Here is a 13,036-nt window from a genome sequence, read left to right as displayed (position 1 = left end):
AGATCGTTCGGCAGTTCAGTTGGGGTATGTAGATCTGATCGGGAGATGGGCAGTCGATCTTTTTGCCACCACCGTCTGACTGTTTGTTTGCATATGTCAGCACGTGGTAGTTATAGCATAGATTGGTTGACTTGGGTGCTTGGTTTGGATGCTGTTTGGTGATCTTATGTTGATCAAGTAACGGAAAGGCTGTAAGGAGATAGGAGTCCCTCTTTATCAGAAAAAAAGTGTGTTGGATTGTTAAAGGCTTTGGTAGTTCGTCTAAAATATCAATTACGAAATAGTCGGTCAAGGTACAGCTAGTTCACAATAAAGTACACCATGGGCACACACGAGATAGTTCCAAACAACATTCAATTGCTTCCACCGCCCTGGTATCTTACTCTTCAGCACCAGCCACCCTAAAGGACAGCTAATGTGCCTATCAACTAGCGAAAAGAGAGAAGTAGAAAACACGAACATGGAAGAAGACGAAGCTATATATACAAAGACAAATGCAGATGTCTTCTTCTCGTCTCGTCCGTCGATCCCACCACTTCCAAGAGGCGGTCGAGGAACGCACCACTCGGGAAAAAACAAGGCCACTTCTCTCTCTCACTCTCAGCATGACCCCCCCCTTTCCTGCTCGCCGCCGTCTCTAGCGTAAACCCAACTCCATCTTTTTTCAGCCACTGCAATGCTTACTTACAAGGAGGCGACTGTCTCGGAACCGTAAAACGAGAAAGCCGCTGACAAAAGGGAAAGACAAGAATGTCACACCGCTGGCGGTAACCAGCGATGTAGTAAATATGGCCCAGATAAGACCAAGTATGAGGAAGAGAAAACAATATAAAGATGTGTAATACTCAAATGAGCAAATGTCCCAAAACTCGCGCTTGCGCAGCCCCGAATTAAGCCATCCCGCCTGTATTAATAGCGTGCGGTTGGCTCATGGTCATCGGCATGCTAAGCGTTTGGAGGCTGTTGAACGTCTGTGTTTGCGGGTGGCTTTGGTTGGCGGGCGAAGCGGTGTGCGACGAAGGCGTGTTGTTGCTGTTGACGGCCGCATCGAGCGACCCCGCAACATAGGCGTTCTCAGACGTCGGCGAGGCGTCGTCGAGCGAGGACAGCTGGTCCTCGCCAGAGTACTGCTCCTCCTCTTCGCCCGAGTTGAAGTTGCCCTCGGTACCGTCATTCCGGTCATGAGTGCGCTTGTGTCTGCAAGGAAATCCTTTGTCAGTCCCCGTCTCATACCTAACATGGCCTCATCGGCTGGGGTGTTGGTTGTGCAGTGCTGTTGTGTTGTGACTATTGGCGATCTCTGTAGGGTTGGGTAAGGATTGCTCCGCTCTTGGCGTGCCACTTGCGCAACATTGCTGCTCAACTTCCCAACTGTCGACTGACGAAGGAAATGATACACCAAGGAAATGAGGGGGGCATACTGTGCGAGGTTGTCTGATCTGGAGAACGCCTTGCTACAATAAGGGCAGGTGTAGGGTCTTTCTTGTGTGTGTGTTCTCACGTGTCTAGAAGGTTTTGGTCAGATACACCGCAGGAGCTTCACATGTTTACAAATGAAATATTTTTTCAAGTCTTACCGCTTAAGGTGCTCCAACCTCTTGAAGAGACGACCGCATGAAGGGATGGGGCAGGTGTGGGACTTTTGGGGATAGGGGCCAAGTTCCATGACGGTTGCGGAGCGGGCTCTGCGTACCACGCTAGGGCCTCCATGCATCATTGGCCTTTGGTCGTTCAGGGGTCCTAGTTCGTCGACTGGTAGCGGCGAGTAGTCGTGTTGCTGAAGAGCCATGGGGTTGAGAGCGGGGCTGCCCTCCACAGCCGACAACGGTGTCCCATGACGCGACAGATCAAGCACCTCCTTGTGCTGCGGCATACCGGATGCGCTGTATGTCAGACCCGGGGGCGAGGTGTCCCCGGACTCCTCACCTTCGGCAACGGGGCCGACCGAGGCCGACACTGACCTCCTGAGATCTGAGGGGCGGTGGTTGCCTGAGGTTGCCGCAGCGATCGCCGCGGTGGTAGCTGAGAGCGAGGGAGGGATGGATGAGCGCCGCCTCCGTTGCTTGTACGTCGGCGAGCCTTCGATGACAGACGAGTACACATTGTTCGGCCCATAGCTCCGCGGAAACGAAGGACCTGACAAGTTCGATGGCGGGAGGTGGAGCATGCCATTTAGGGCACCGACAGGGTTGAGATGGTCGGGGATAGCACTGTATAGGCCCGTTTCCTCGTTGGCGATGTACGCAGGCTCGCCACCAATGGCAAGCGACTGCTGCGGAGGGGTCAACGGCTCGAAGGAGATCCCCCTCTGGCTGTAATCCTCGTAGTGGGACGATACGAACGACGGGGCGGGCGAGTACTCCAAGCCGAACGCGGGCATCGACGTATGCCGTTGGTGTGTCTGGTTCATTGGGACACCGTTCTGGTTGTACTGAACGCGGGGGTGCTGCGCGTACTCGGGTTCCCGCTTGACTGCCGGCTGGGACGGGGGGATGCTCGGCGCCATCGCCATCGCTCCGTATGGCGCCATAGACTCCATGCCGTCCGCCATCGGGGCCATCGTTTGAGGCATCGGGGGCATTGATTGGGGTATCGACGGGGGGAGCTGCTGAGGCATTTGCTGAGGCATTTGCTGGGGCATCTGCTGGGGGATCTGCTGAGGCATCGGCTGGTGCATCATCTGCGGGGGAGGCATCGAGTCGATCGGCGCCATCACCGGAGAGGTGGTCTGCTGTTGGGAGAAGGAAACGGATTGCGGGTTGAAGGATGACGAGTTCGCTTGCTGGGCCTTCGTGAGCTGCTCGTACAGCGACTGCGACGAATCGAACTGGAAGGAGAGGGCCGGCTCGCTAACGGCGGCCGTTGTGGCTTCCTGGCCCATCTTCTCCCTCTTCAGATCCCGCTCCAGGGCGTCCAAGAACAGCCTGTCGTGAGGAACGCTGTACCAGTAGAAGACCTTCTGCTTCTTCTGCGTACGAATGCAGTTGTTCTTGTAGAGGAAGTCCAGGAACGCGCTCTTGGGCTCCTCGAGCGTGGCGTCGGTCCCTGACTTGAGATTGCGCAGGTCCGAGAAGATGCCCTCCTCGAACTTCTTGGAATTCTTCACCGGCCGCCCAAAGGCTTGGAAACGGAACGACAGGCATCTTACGATGTCTGTCCCGGAGATGTGGAAGAGGTTGTTCCATAGCACGCACGAAACGTATTCGCCAGTCGGGAGGAGAAACCGCCTAATGTATTGATCGGCAGTCCAGTCAACTGGTGCCGAAAGGAGAAAGTATTTGACTGCAAGCCCGGGTTAGCAAAATCCTCCTTTCCCTTCCGCCGCTCTGGCTGGCGCTGGCAACTCACGATTATCAACTTGGTGCAGAGCTACCTGAGCATCCTCCGGAAGGTTGTGCTGAGCTTCCGCGCTCAGCATGAACGTCTCTGGGATCTGTTGTCCGGCCATGGTTGCATTCTGTTGGTACATAACGCAGCGGCGGGTAGTGGTCGAGGCGTCAACACAGTTGATCTGTGACCTTGGAACCCAGCAAGGTAGGAGAGATTGTGTTCTTAGGCGCTGCCTGCGAACAGTTCTGACTTGGGTTTTGGTGGTTTTAAGAGTCGAGATTTCCGAGACCAGCCCGTGACATAAGAGATGTTATGTTTTCCCAACTCTTTCAATCCTTTCCAACGAGCCTCTGGCGAAGGGTCGGGGCGATCGGCAACCTGTGCGATGGGTCGTCCCGTGCGATGCAACAAGCCCTGTTCGGGAATGTGACCAAGACTGTCGTGCCGTGGGGCAGTGCGGGCGACGACGGGGTGGTGTTGTTGGTGCGCTGCAGTGGCGGGCAATCGGCCGAGAGAGAAACAATGGATGAATGAGAATAAAGCTCTTGTTTAAATGAAACGAAACCGATCGAAAGGATACCCAGGTATCGATGACTATCAAACAGGCTCGGCGAGCTCCTCGGCAGGGTGGTGCTGGCTGGCGGCGTGGACGATGGCTGCGACGCGAATTGTCGGACCCTTCACAGGATGCAAGTGTTGCGCTGCGCTCAGGGCAGGGTTGCGGAGCGACGGGGGCGATTGCCTCTGGGGTCTTGATCGGTAGGAAAAAAAGGAGGAACCGGCAGTGCAAGAGCGCTAAAATACACAATGCACGATGTTGCAGGAGAGGAATATCGTGGTCCTCCTGCGACACTATCCAGAGAAGGAGAAAGAAGAAGGGGGGACGAAGAGGAGTCTTGGGAAAAGGATCGCGAGATAGACAAGAAGGCGAGCGAGTGGGCGGCCCCGGGGGGTTTAATGACTTTGCTCGTCGCTTGCTCGGGCCCCAGGGATCAAGGGTCTACTGGCCAATGGAGGCAAGCGACGGAACCAAGGGCAAGTGGGGCGCGTTCAGGTGCTCCGTTGTGCGAAGGAAGGGGTGGCCCCGCTAAATAAAAGCACAGACGCCACAGGCATCGGCAGCGGCCTGGAAGAGCACCCACATCGGAAGCCCACAAATCATGACTTGGGGTGCTTGGCTTTCCTCGTTCATCCATCTCGCAGTCTCTGTGTCGGGCAGGCATCCAGCCTCCGAGATTCGGGAGAGCCGCCAACATAAGGCGTGCCCCCGGAAATATGGGAGCTCCCGGCACGCAACAAGCAACGCAAGGCATGAGCCGAAGCCAAGCAGCCGCAAGGCTCGAGGTAGCAGAAGTCCTTATCAACCATCAAGGGATGTTCCTAGGGTAAAACTGGAGAGACACGCGCGCAATGACAACTACACTTTGGGGGAACAGAAGTGGTCAACCGACGGGTAGGGCTTTATTGCGTGATGAGTCCGCTGGTCGGTTTTATTGCCCCTGTTTCTCCCCCACGACGACAAGATTGAATGAAGTGACCCTGAATGGGTATAATGCATGGGGCTGGGAGTTTATTCCGTTAGGCTCGGGCTACCCAACGATGTTGGTGGCGCGGGCACAACGTTTTCTCTCTCACGAAAGCAGCGTGCCCGGTGGAGGTCGGAGCCCCCCGGCCTGAATGGCGAGGAAGAGCGCATCCACCCATTCACGCCATTCTCGCTCATTCTTCTTGCCGTTGTGGATGTAGGTACGGAGTATGGGTGGCCATACCCAAGGTGGACCAAGAACCTCGTGAGATCATTACGCCCTATCTTTTTTTTACTTTGAATCTTCACCCCGCTTGGCTGGCGGCTCGTCCAACTTCGCCATTGAGTTGACGCGCCCTCGTTGTCTAGTCTGTTCGTCATGCGGTAAGTGCATCTTCGTGCGATTGGACATCAGCTCCGTTGTGGCGCTCAGCTTTGAGCCCCTCACACCAATGCTGCTTTGTTTTGCGTTTCTCAATCCCCCTGAAGACGGAAGCACTGGCCACGAGCGCGCCGCGCTGTGGAAGCGCTCTGGAAGCCACAACCGAGGCGGCCGTTTCTTCAGGCCTGGCTTGCTGGGTCTTTTAGGGCAGGGTCCCCGCGAAATTGCTCCTCATAAAAATATCCCGGCTTGCGATGCAGTCGGTGCTACCAAAGCTGAGGGCATGGGGCCTCGCCATCCCCCGCCCCCTGATTGGGCTTTTTGGCTGGGCAGGACCGCCGACGTAGCGTTGCAATCTCCTGCAAGACTAGCAGTCGTGAGACGGCAAAGGCGGCGGGAGGAAGACAAACGTTCTGGTGGCTTGCTGGCCTGGGAATTCATTGCAAAATCGGTCATGGAATGCTTGAATATTTTGACGACACCCGACAGTAACAGTGAGAGTCATAAACGATAATGCTGAGCGGCTCAAGGTACCTACATCCGTACATCGTATACTTGTACAACATCGATGGGATCTGAGATCTCGGATCACAAACGATTACTCAGACCCAAGAAGTCTTTTGACTACCACGTCATTGTCTTAATAATCTGTATTCTGAGTGACAACTCCATTGTCTGACGTCGAGCAAGAGGCTGTCTCAAACAATCTGGACCATTGAGCGTCAAACATCTCAGTCTGTCAGGTTTTGCATGACTCGGGCCGACAAGACACCATCTTGCGGAGAGGCCGTGCCGTTGCTGGAAGACGAAAGCACCCCCAAATCGGAAGGAAATGGGATCCCAACGGGCTCTGTTGCCCACTTCCATCCGCCGCTGGCTGTCAGAATCCCAGATCTGTGCCGCTATCTTGCCCACCCCGCCTCCGGTCACTGCAGCAGCTGGCAGCGAAGGCGGGCGGGCGGTGTCCAGCCACAGATTTTGAGCTGACCCTGGTCGGGTCTGAAACATGCTTCAGAAATAGCTCAGTTGGCAGGCCAGGGGTCCGCCGTCTCCTGGCCGAGCCCTCAGTTTTCTTGGCATACCTGCGCGGTTTGGACACGAGGGCCGGGTGGCGGTCCACTCTCAACGCTGACCCGTTGATGGCTGCTCTCGGGCATTCTTCCCCGGCGGCTTTTCGGCTGTGATCGACGATGCTCCCCAGATCTCTCTGCCCCGCAGAAGGCGGCGAGAGCTTGCTTGTCCAGGGCAGTTCGCGGCAGTTCGCCCTTACCTCATCTTCCCTTAATCCTTCCCGGCGGCGGGTCGAAAGGTAAATAGCTCGTGGTTACCGGGACCGAAGCAAGGGAAGATTCTATTTTTTTCAGGAACACGTTTGTCCTTTCGTCCCCCGGTGGAGCGAGCGTGAGCGGGCAATATGGGCGGGCTCCTAGCATAGCAGACGCTCTGGTGGATCCAGTTCCTGTGCGCCCGTTCAACGCAGCCGTTCGTTATGCAAAGCATCTGATCCGGCAAGTGGGCATGTCGTTCCGCTTGATCGCCCATGGACAGCAATTTTGAAACACAAAAGCTATCCGTTTCAGACGTTTACTACGATCCTCCGCCCCCACGCAAGACACACGGGTCACAAGCCACGGCAGAGCAGGTTGAACCAAACTCCCCCGTTGTGTTATGAACGTACTATGGATGTATGCAGATTAGCCTGGTCTTGTTTTCCCGGTTGAGCCCTCGCTTCGTCGGTCTGTGAGGTTGTATCGCGCAACTCCTGGCGCTACCCCGATACCCCTGAACGATGGGGGTGTCGATACTTGCTGTACAGACCGACAACCGGCTTTTTCGCCGGGCACGGAAGGGCAACGTGATGGCGGTCGGGAGGATACCGTTGCTGGCGAGACGTTGTTGTCTGCTCTCAACCGGATTAGTGATTCCTAGTGTCCCCCCCATCGCCATCAGTGGTCATCATCTTGTACTACCCTTGTGATACTGTCAAAGTTTGCTTTTGGTGTCGGGGGGTTTTTGCCCAATATCATGTCCGTGCTTCGCTGCCGTGTTTGGTGATGACTTCTCATTTGTTGGCAAAAATGCCAGCATTCATTCGGGATTTCTGTTTCATATCTCCGGGGAAGAAGAAGCAAAAAAGGTGAATGTTCGCGCCTTGCCGCTGCCCACCCGCCCAATCATGGTTGCCGTGTCGACAACCAAGTCAGTTGACACCAGACACGCATTGAAGCGGAGGAGCTCCAGGAGCTCCGGCGTGGGGCTGGACGCACGACATGCGGGCATCCCTGAATAACATGGAGCTGGCGGGCATCGGGAACCTTGATTGGTGAATTTGAAAGTCTTGTCCAAGCCGTTGACTGGACATCCGATGCCTTGAAGAATATGTTCTTTTGGGCGAAGAGCGAATCGGCAGTGGGATGACAGCTGGTGGCCAAGAATAGCAGCCGAGTGGTCCAAGAATCGGCCGCAGTCGGCAAAGAGCCAAACGACCTGCCCACCTGCCCTATCAGATCTGTTCAGATCCCGCGCTGTACGATCTGGAAAAGAGTCTTGGGCTGTTTGTGGGGTTAGGAGAATACCTACCCGCCAGGGCGGCGGTAAGGCCTCTGTGGTTGTACATGCGACAGTCCGGAATACGCGGTGCACGCACACCATTCCGCACTCGTTGAATGCTCGGGTGGGACCTGGTTCATGCAGCGAGCGATCTGTGTGTGTGTGCAGTCGTGGCCATGCTCAACCCGCGCAACCCGCGCCGCTGCCCTGTCCCGCGGAGCTGGGCGTCGTTGTGTAAGCTCCCCAGTGGAGCAAGCTCTGCGGCGAGCGGCGAGCTGAGCCCATTGATTTGGCGCCCAGGTGGGAAGGTGGACAATGTCAGACTCTCTCGCTGGTGTGCGTCCATGTATCTATTGTTAGAAACAGATAACTCCCTCCGCAGCCCACAGTAATCACAATTCGGCTTTTAGTGGCGTTTCCGCGAGCTCACGATGAGCGGGCTCAGGCATCGTCTTCAAGGTGCGGTGAGTGTAAAAAGAACGACCAACAAATTCTGCTTTGCCGACAGGCGGATGCCAAGGTAGATCCAAATCCGAAACACAGAGCAAAGTGGTTTTTTGGTGCTGGCGAATCTCGAAACAATCTGAACAGCTGCCTCAGGGCCGACAGCCGAGGGGTTCGAGGCAACGGCGGGAAGTCGGCGCAATTGTCCTGCAGCTTCTATTGGTGTGCCTGGCCGTGCCTGGCAGCCTGCATGAGCGGGGCGTTCCTCGACTGCGACCGCGTGGAGCAGAAACAAGAAGCGACCCTGGCGGATTGCCCGCACAAGCAACGCGATGGCTGGCGCAACCCGTTCTCAATGCAACCATTCGAATCTGCAGCAAGGAGGAAATCCGAATTCATCAGGGCGTCGCTCGGTCCCATTGTTGGAGAGCGGGGCACTTCGGACTTGCCAAAAGAGACGACGGGTGATTGCCGTATTCAGCCTGGTGCGCGTGGGTGCAGAGCTCGAAACAAGCGCCGTCGTGCTCTGTGATGGAGTTCAGGGGTCGGGAAAAGAGATGAAACTCGACAACGCTGTCGCAGCTTCTTCCAGAAGGGCGGCTCCCGCCTTGACACGGGAACGGCTCAAATTCGGACGAGGGGGGATGGCAAATGAACCGGTGCCGAGCCGATATCGAAGATACCTTTGCCAGCCCGGAAGCTCTGCTGCTCTGTGCAGCGCGCAGCTCTATTGCGGGCGGTTTGTTGTTTGCTCGGGGTCGGAGATAAATTACCTCGAACTCTCGTCGACTTGGCGGAGAAGCCCATTGCCCATCTGCGGATGTTGCTGGGGGTTCTGGGAGTGAGGTCTGGGAGGGAAGGAGGTCCAAGTGCCTCCATGCCCTCGAGGTGCTCTTGCTTTGGCGGCACGACCCCACAGCTATCAGTTACCATTTTCGCTGCTGACTTGCTCCTGAGTCATTGGGTCACACAGAAACCTCGCAGAAACAACAGAAACCCGACTCGCTCGACAACAATACCCCCAACTCCCTTCGCCGAAAGGATCCGTTCCGCCGAGCATGTCCATCGGTGTCGTTCGTCACCAGGTGCGGGCGCACAACCCCTTGTACAACCGAATCACCGGGACTGGAGAGGCTTGCCTTTGGGAGTCTTTGCCTGAACACCGTGCACTCCGAAGCCAAGTGGTGCCGAGGGGTGCTCGTGCGGTTGACCACCGTGACCACCCGCAGGGAAGGCCCCTGAGCCAGGGATTCCTGCAAACATGACAGCACGATTTGTTCTCACCCGATTCAGCCCTCTTCGCTGTGTACAACAAGTACTGTGGACACGGTATGTTGGGCAAAGCTGAGTGTTCGTTAACTGCCTCCCTTTGCGTGGCGTACCAGGCAGACCACGTGGACTGAGAGGAAACACCAAACCAGACCAGTTCACGGCTCGCAATGGCCATCGTTTACTCCTCCCTCTTCTTCCCCTCCCTGTTCAATATGAACCTCACTGCAAAGGACTTATCACCCCGCCCACGCTGAGGTTTATCCAGCAACCAACAGCTGCAGGGTCATCACCAGATCGACTTTCTGAAACCACGACCCAGAAGGCATGATCGCTGCCATGGCGGGCGATTGTCGCCATCCCTGCACCGCTCTGCGCGTTCCAGGGGCAACGAACATTGACCTCGGGCGCTCGGACGGCGGAGCATGCGCAAAAGTGGCAAGCTCCGTTCAGTCTGGCCAGCCTCGCCCAGCCGGCTCCAGGGGTCAGGGTTGGGTCCTCTGTCATGGGCCCCCCAACCGTCCCCATCCGACTTCCCTGCTCCGGTGGCTCGGCGAGGGACGGCATGAATCCCGGAGCATCCTTGTACCACGCCGCATGGCCCCGAGAGTCAATCGTTGAGAAATCCTGACAACCCTGAGCCGCCGTCTCCGCGCCGCCTCGGTCGGTGGCTCGGTGCGGGAACGTCATTGAGTCCCACTTGCCTCCGCAGAACACATCACCATCAACCGCCAACCGGATGTGAAGTGGATATGCTGCTTTGCTACTAGCGGGAGGGGCGGATGTTGTTGATCTCCCTCTGCCTGTAGTTATGTAGTTACTAAATATGTCGTCTCGGTCCGATCGGGTCGCCTCTTCGCGAAGATGATCCACCATCTGCCCATGTTTCCACATCTCCCGAGCTGGTTCCCACCAGCAAAGCAACGCTGGCTGGCTGGGCTCGGCTGGGCACTCCGAGCAGAACGCTGATTCCGCATTGGGTCTCGAAACCCGCGATGGAAAAGTTTGACACGAACGAAAAGAGGACCGAGTCGGGCATTATTTGCCGGATTGGGACCAACAGCCCGTTTTTTTACCCCTGAGCCCATCGCCTGACCCAGGGCAGCGTGGTACTCGGCAAAGCTTTCCAGAACGTGTAATCAAAACAACCCCTTGACGAAGGCAGATCCGCCTCGGACAAGAAGATCGAACAGGTGGGGACCGCGGCAGATGCTCAGATTTCAATTCCGACTGTGGAGTGGGTTGATGCTTAGCGAAGTCTATTCACGGGATTTCCCTCTCATCAGGGGTATCAACAAAGCCAGCCAGCAGTCGAGAAGCAAAGTGACAGATGCCAGAGGTCATGTTCAACCCATCTCTGCCATGTGAACCCGCCGCCAGAAAACCCACAGGCAAGCCAACTAGGTATCTAGATGCCCTTGAGCTCCTTCTCCATAGCCTTCAGACCCTCCCGCACCTTGGGGCAGTAGTGCTTCCTGAGGAGCTCGCCCTCCCAGATGGTGGTCGTGAACGGGTTGCTGCCCTCGATGGTCTCGGCCAGCGGCTTGTAGGTGCCGTCGCCCTTGCGCTCCTCCGTGTTCCACAGCGCGTTGATCTTGCGCCCGTGCGTGTGCACCACGTCGTGCACCACCCCGAGCACCGCCTCGCTCGACTTCTCGGGCACCTGCAGCGCCACCGACATGAGCTGCTTGGTGAAGGCCGCCAGCCGGAGCGGCGGCACCGAGCGGATGTTCCAGGGCGGGAGGAGCACGCCCGTGAGGCACCGCAGCAGGAGTACCGTGGTGGTTTGTAGGTTGACCTTGTTGGTCTTGCGGTTGGCCGGGTTGCCCGAGGAGCTGTCGTCCGGGTCGGCGAGGTGGAGAGATTTGGCGCCGAGCTCGACGTCAGCGTTGACGGACAGACTCAGCAGGCTGCGGTAGAGGTTGGTGATGAAAAAGGAGAGGTCGAGATGCAGGTCTGAGCGGGCGTTGTGCGCATCCTGGCCTTCGAGCAGGGCGAAAGCGGTAACGGTGCAGAGGAGCGCTTCGCGGCTGGTGTCGCGGATGACGGAGAGCTCGTCGTCCTCTTCGTCGCCGTTCGTCTCTCCGTCTGCGTCTCCCTCCTCCGTGAATTCGCTGTCTCGGATGAGATCTTTGAGGGCTTCCAGAAGATCCCCAAAGAAGTTTTGGTTGATCAGGTGGGCATACTTCGCGAGGCCTTCAAGCACAGCGCCCATAAGGTGAGGCATGCGGGCCTTGAGAATCCGGAAGTAGCTGGCAAATACCATCTTCAAGATTTCCGACTGGGTCTTTTCCCTCTCTTCGTGGCTGACTGCCGCGTCAGCGTGTGCCATCACCTTGTCGGCCTCCTTTTGCTGTTTCATCAACTTCCGCTCCCGTTTGGTTCGGAATTCCTTCTTTGCCTTTGGCTTCTTGCCGTTTGGCAGATCACCAGGGCGGCTAACTGAGTCTTGTGAGGCCTTGCCAGAGAACTCGGACAGCAACCGCAGGTGCAGGAACAAGTTCAGTACGCTCTCATCAACCCGGTACTCCCGAGCCTTCATCATTTTCGTGAGCAAAGACACCGCTTCCATGGAAGCGTTCCCTTCTTCATCGTCCCGGAACAGCGACTCTAGCGTTTTCAGGCACTTGGTGAAATTATCGTCCAGCTGGCGACCGCTCAGTTTCTTGACGAGTATCCTCAGGAGTTCCCCCCGAAAGTTGAAGTGCGGTACGGCATTGACGAGCGTGCACGCGCAGGTAAAGGCGATGCTGGAGACCGGCTGCCCCAATTTTCGAGACCCCTTGGCTTGTGAAGATGCATGCCTCGCCAAAGTCTTGATGTAGCCTTGATACCCGGACACCAAGGCCTGTTCGTAGGTCCGTAACCGCTTCACGTCTTTCGATAGCTTCTCCCCGGCCTCCTCCGACGCCGGTCGTATCCTGTAACCCGGGATGACATCCTTGTAGACCGTCATTTGGGTAACGATGCAGAGTTTTTGAATCGCAGGAATCGGCGAATCTCCGATGCGAGCCAACGATTTGAATGCGCCGGGGTACTCCTCCGGGTCCTCGTTCAACTGCGTCGCGATTTTGGCGAGTTCCTCTTGAGCTTTCCGGATTTGCTCACGCTCGGGGATCTTGGGCGCTTCCGGCACAGCGGCCTCGGGTTCTTCGTTAATGCCACCGTCGTCCCCTTCGCTCTCAAGCCAATCGCCATCGCTCGCTATCGACTCGACATCGTCGTGGACCTGCCATGTTCCCTGGGCCGTCTTCACGGGAAGCCTGCCTCCAGTTTCGTTTCCATTCTTCTTCGCCTCCTTCTTCTTGGCCTTCTTTGACTTTGATTCGTATGTTTGCTCGAGGTTCCAGTTCGAGGCGCTTTTGAAGAACGCCTTTTGAACCTTGACGTCACCGTTGCCAGAATCTTGGCCGTCCTCGGGGGGCAGCGTGACCCTCCTCCGCTTCGAAGGACGGGAACTCATGGCGATTGTAGACAGGTGGTGGAGAGGCGGTGGTTTGTAGCTTTGGGCTGGTGCTTGGTGTCGCAGTGAGATG

The 13,036-nt window shown here is 56.7% G+C and overlaps 4 protein-coding genes across 4 annotated transcripts; 1 reads left to right on the top strand and 3 right to left on the bottom strand.

The window, feature by feature from the left end:
• The first annotated feature begins 752 nt into the window (after positions 1–752).
• On the top strand, positions 753–1,445 carry B0H64DRAFT_159446 (uncharacterized protein). Its single transcript, XM_062798569.1, has one exon. It carries the CDS (start codon positions 858–860, stop codon positions 1,314–1,316), a length of 459 nt encoding a protein of 152 aa, XP_062659450.1. The 5' UTR covers positions 753–857; the 3' UTR covers positions 1,317–1,445.
• A 60-nt stretch (positions 1,446–1,505) lies between these two features.
• On the bottom strand, positions 1,506–3,694 carry B0H64DRAFT_159421 (STE like transcription factor-domain-containing protein). The gene is made up of 2 exons (XM_062798567.1): positions 3,349–3,694; positions 1,506–3,282 (listed from the first exon to the last, which is right to left on the bottom strand). Exons 1-2 carry the CDS (start codon positions 3,467–3,469, stop codon positions 1,574–1,576), a joined length of 1,830 nt encoding a protein of 609 aa, XP_062659449.1. The 5' UTR covers positions 3,470–3,694; the 3' UTR covers positions 1,506–1,573.
• Positions 3,695–9,556: 5,862 nt separating this feature from the next.
• On the bottom strand, positions 9,557–10,434 carry B0H64DRAFT_159395 (uncharacterized protein). Its single transcript, XM_062798566.1, has one exon. The coding sequence runs from the start codon at positions 10,392–10,394 to the stop codon at positions 9,723–9,725; it is 672 nt and encodes a 223-aa protein (XP_062659448.1). The 5' UTR covers positions 10,395–10,434; the 3' UTR covers positions 9,557–9,722.
• An 83-nt stretch (positions 10,435–10,517) lies between these two features.
• On the bottom strand, positions 10,518–13,022 carry B0H64DRAFT_396870 (CBF/Mak21 family-domain-containing protein). The gene has a single exon (XM_062803839.1). The coding sequence runs from the start codon at positions 12,961–12,963 to the stop codon at positions 10,909–10,911; it is 2,055 nt and encodes a 684-aa protein (XP_062659447.1). The 5' UTR covers positions 12,964–13,022; the 3' UTR covers positions 10,518–10,908.
• Positions 13,023–13,036: the final 14 nt, after the last annotated feature.

Source organism: Chaetomium fimeti (genome assembly GCF_033439085.1).
Source record: "Chaetomium fimeti strain CBS 168.71 chromosome Unknown B0H64scaffold_4, whole genome shotgun sequence".
Classification (NCBI taxonomy): Eukaryota; Fungi; Ascomycota; class Sordariomycetes; order Sordariales; family Chaetomiaceae; genus Chaetomium; species Chaetomium fimeti.
The sequence above is the reverse complement of the archived record's forward strand: the minus strand, read 5'-3'. Positions and strand labels throughout refer to the sequence as shown.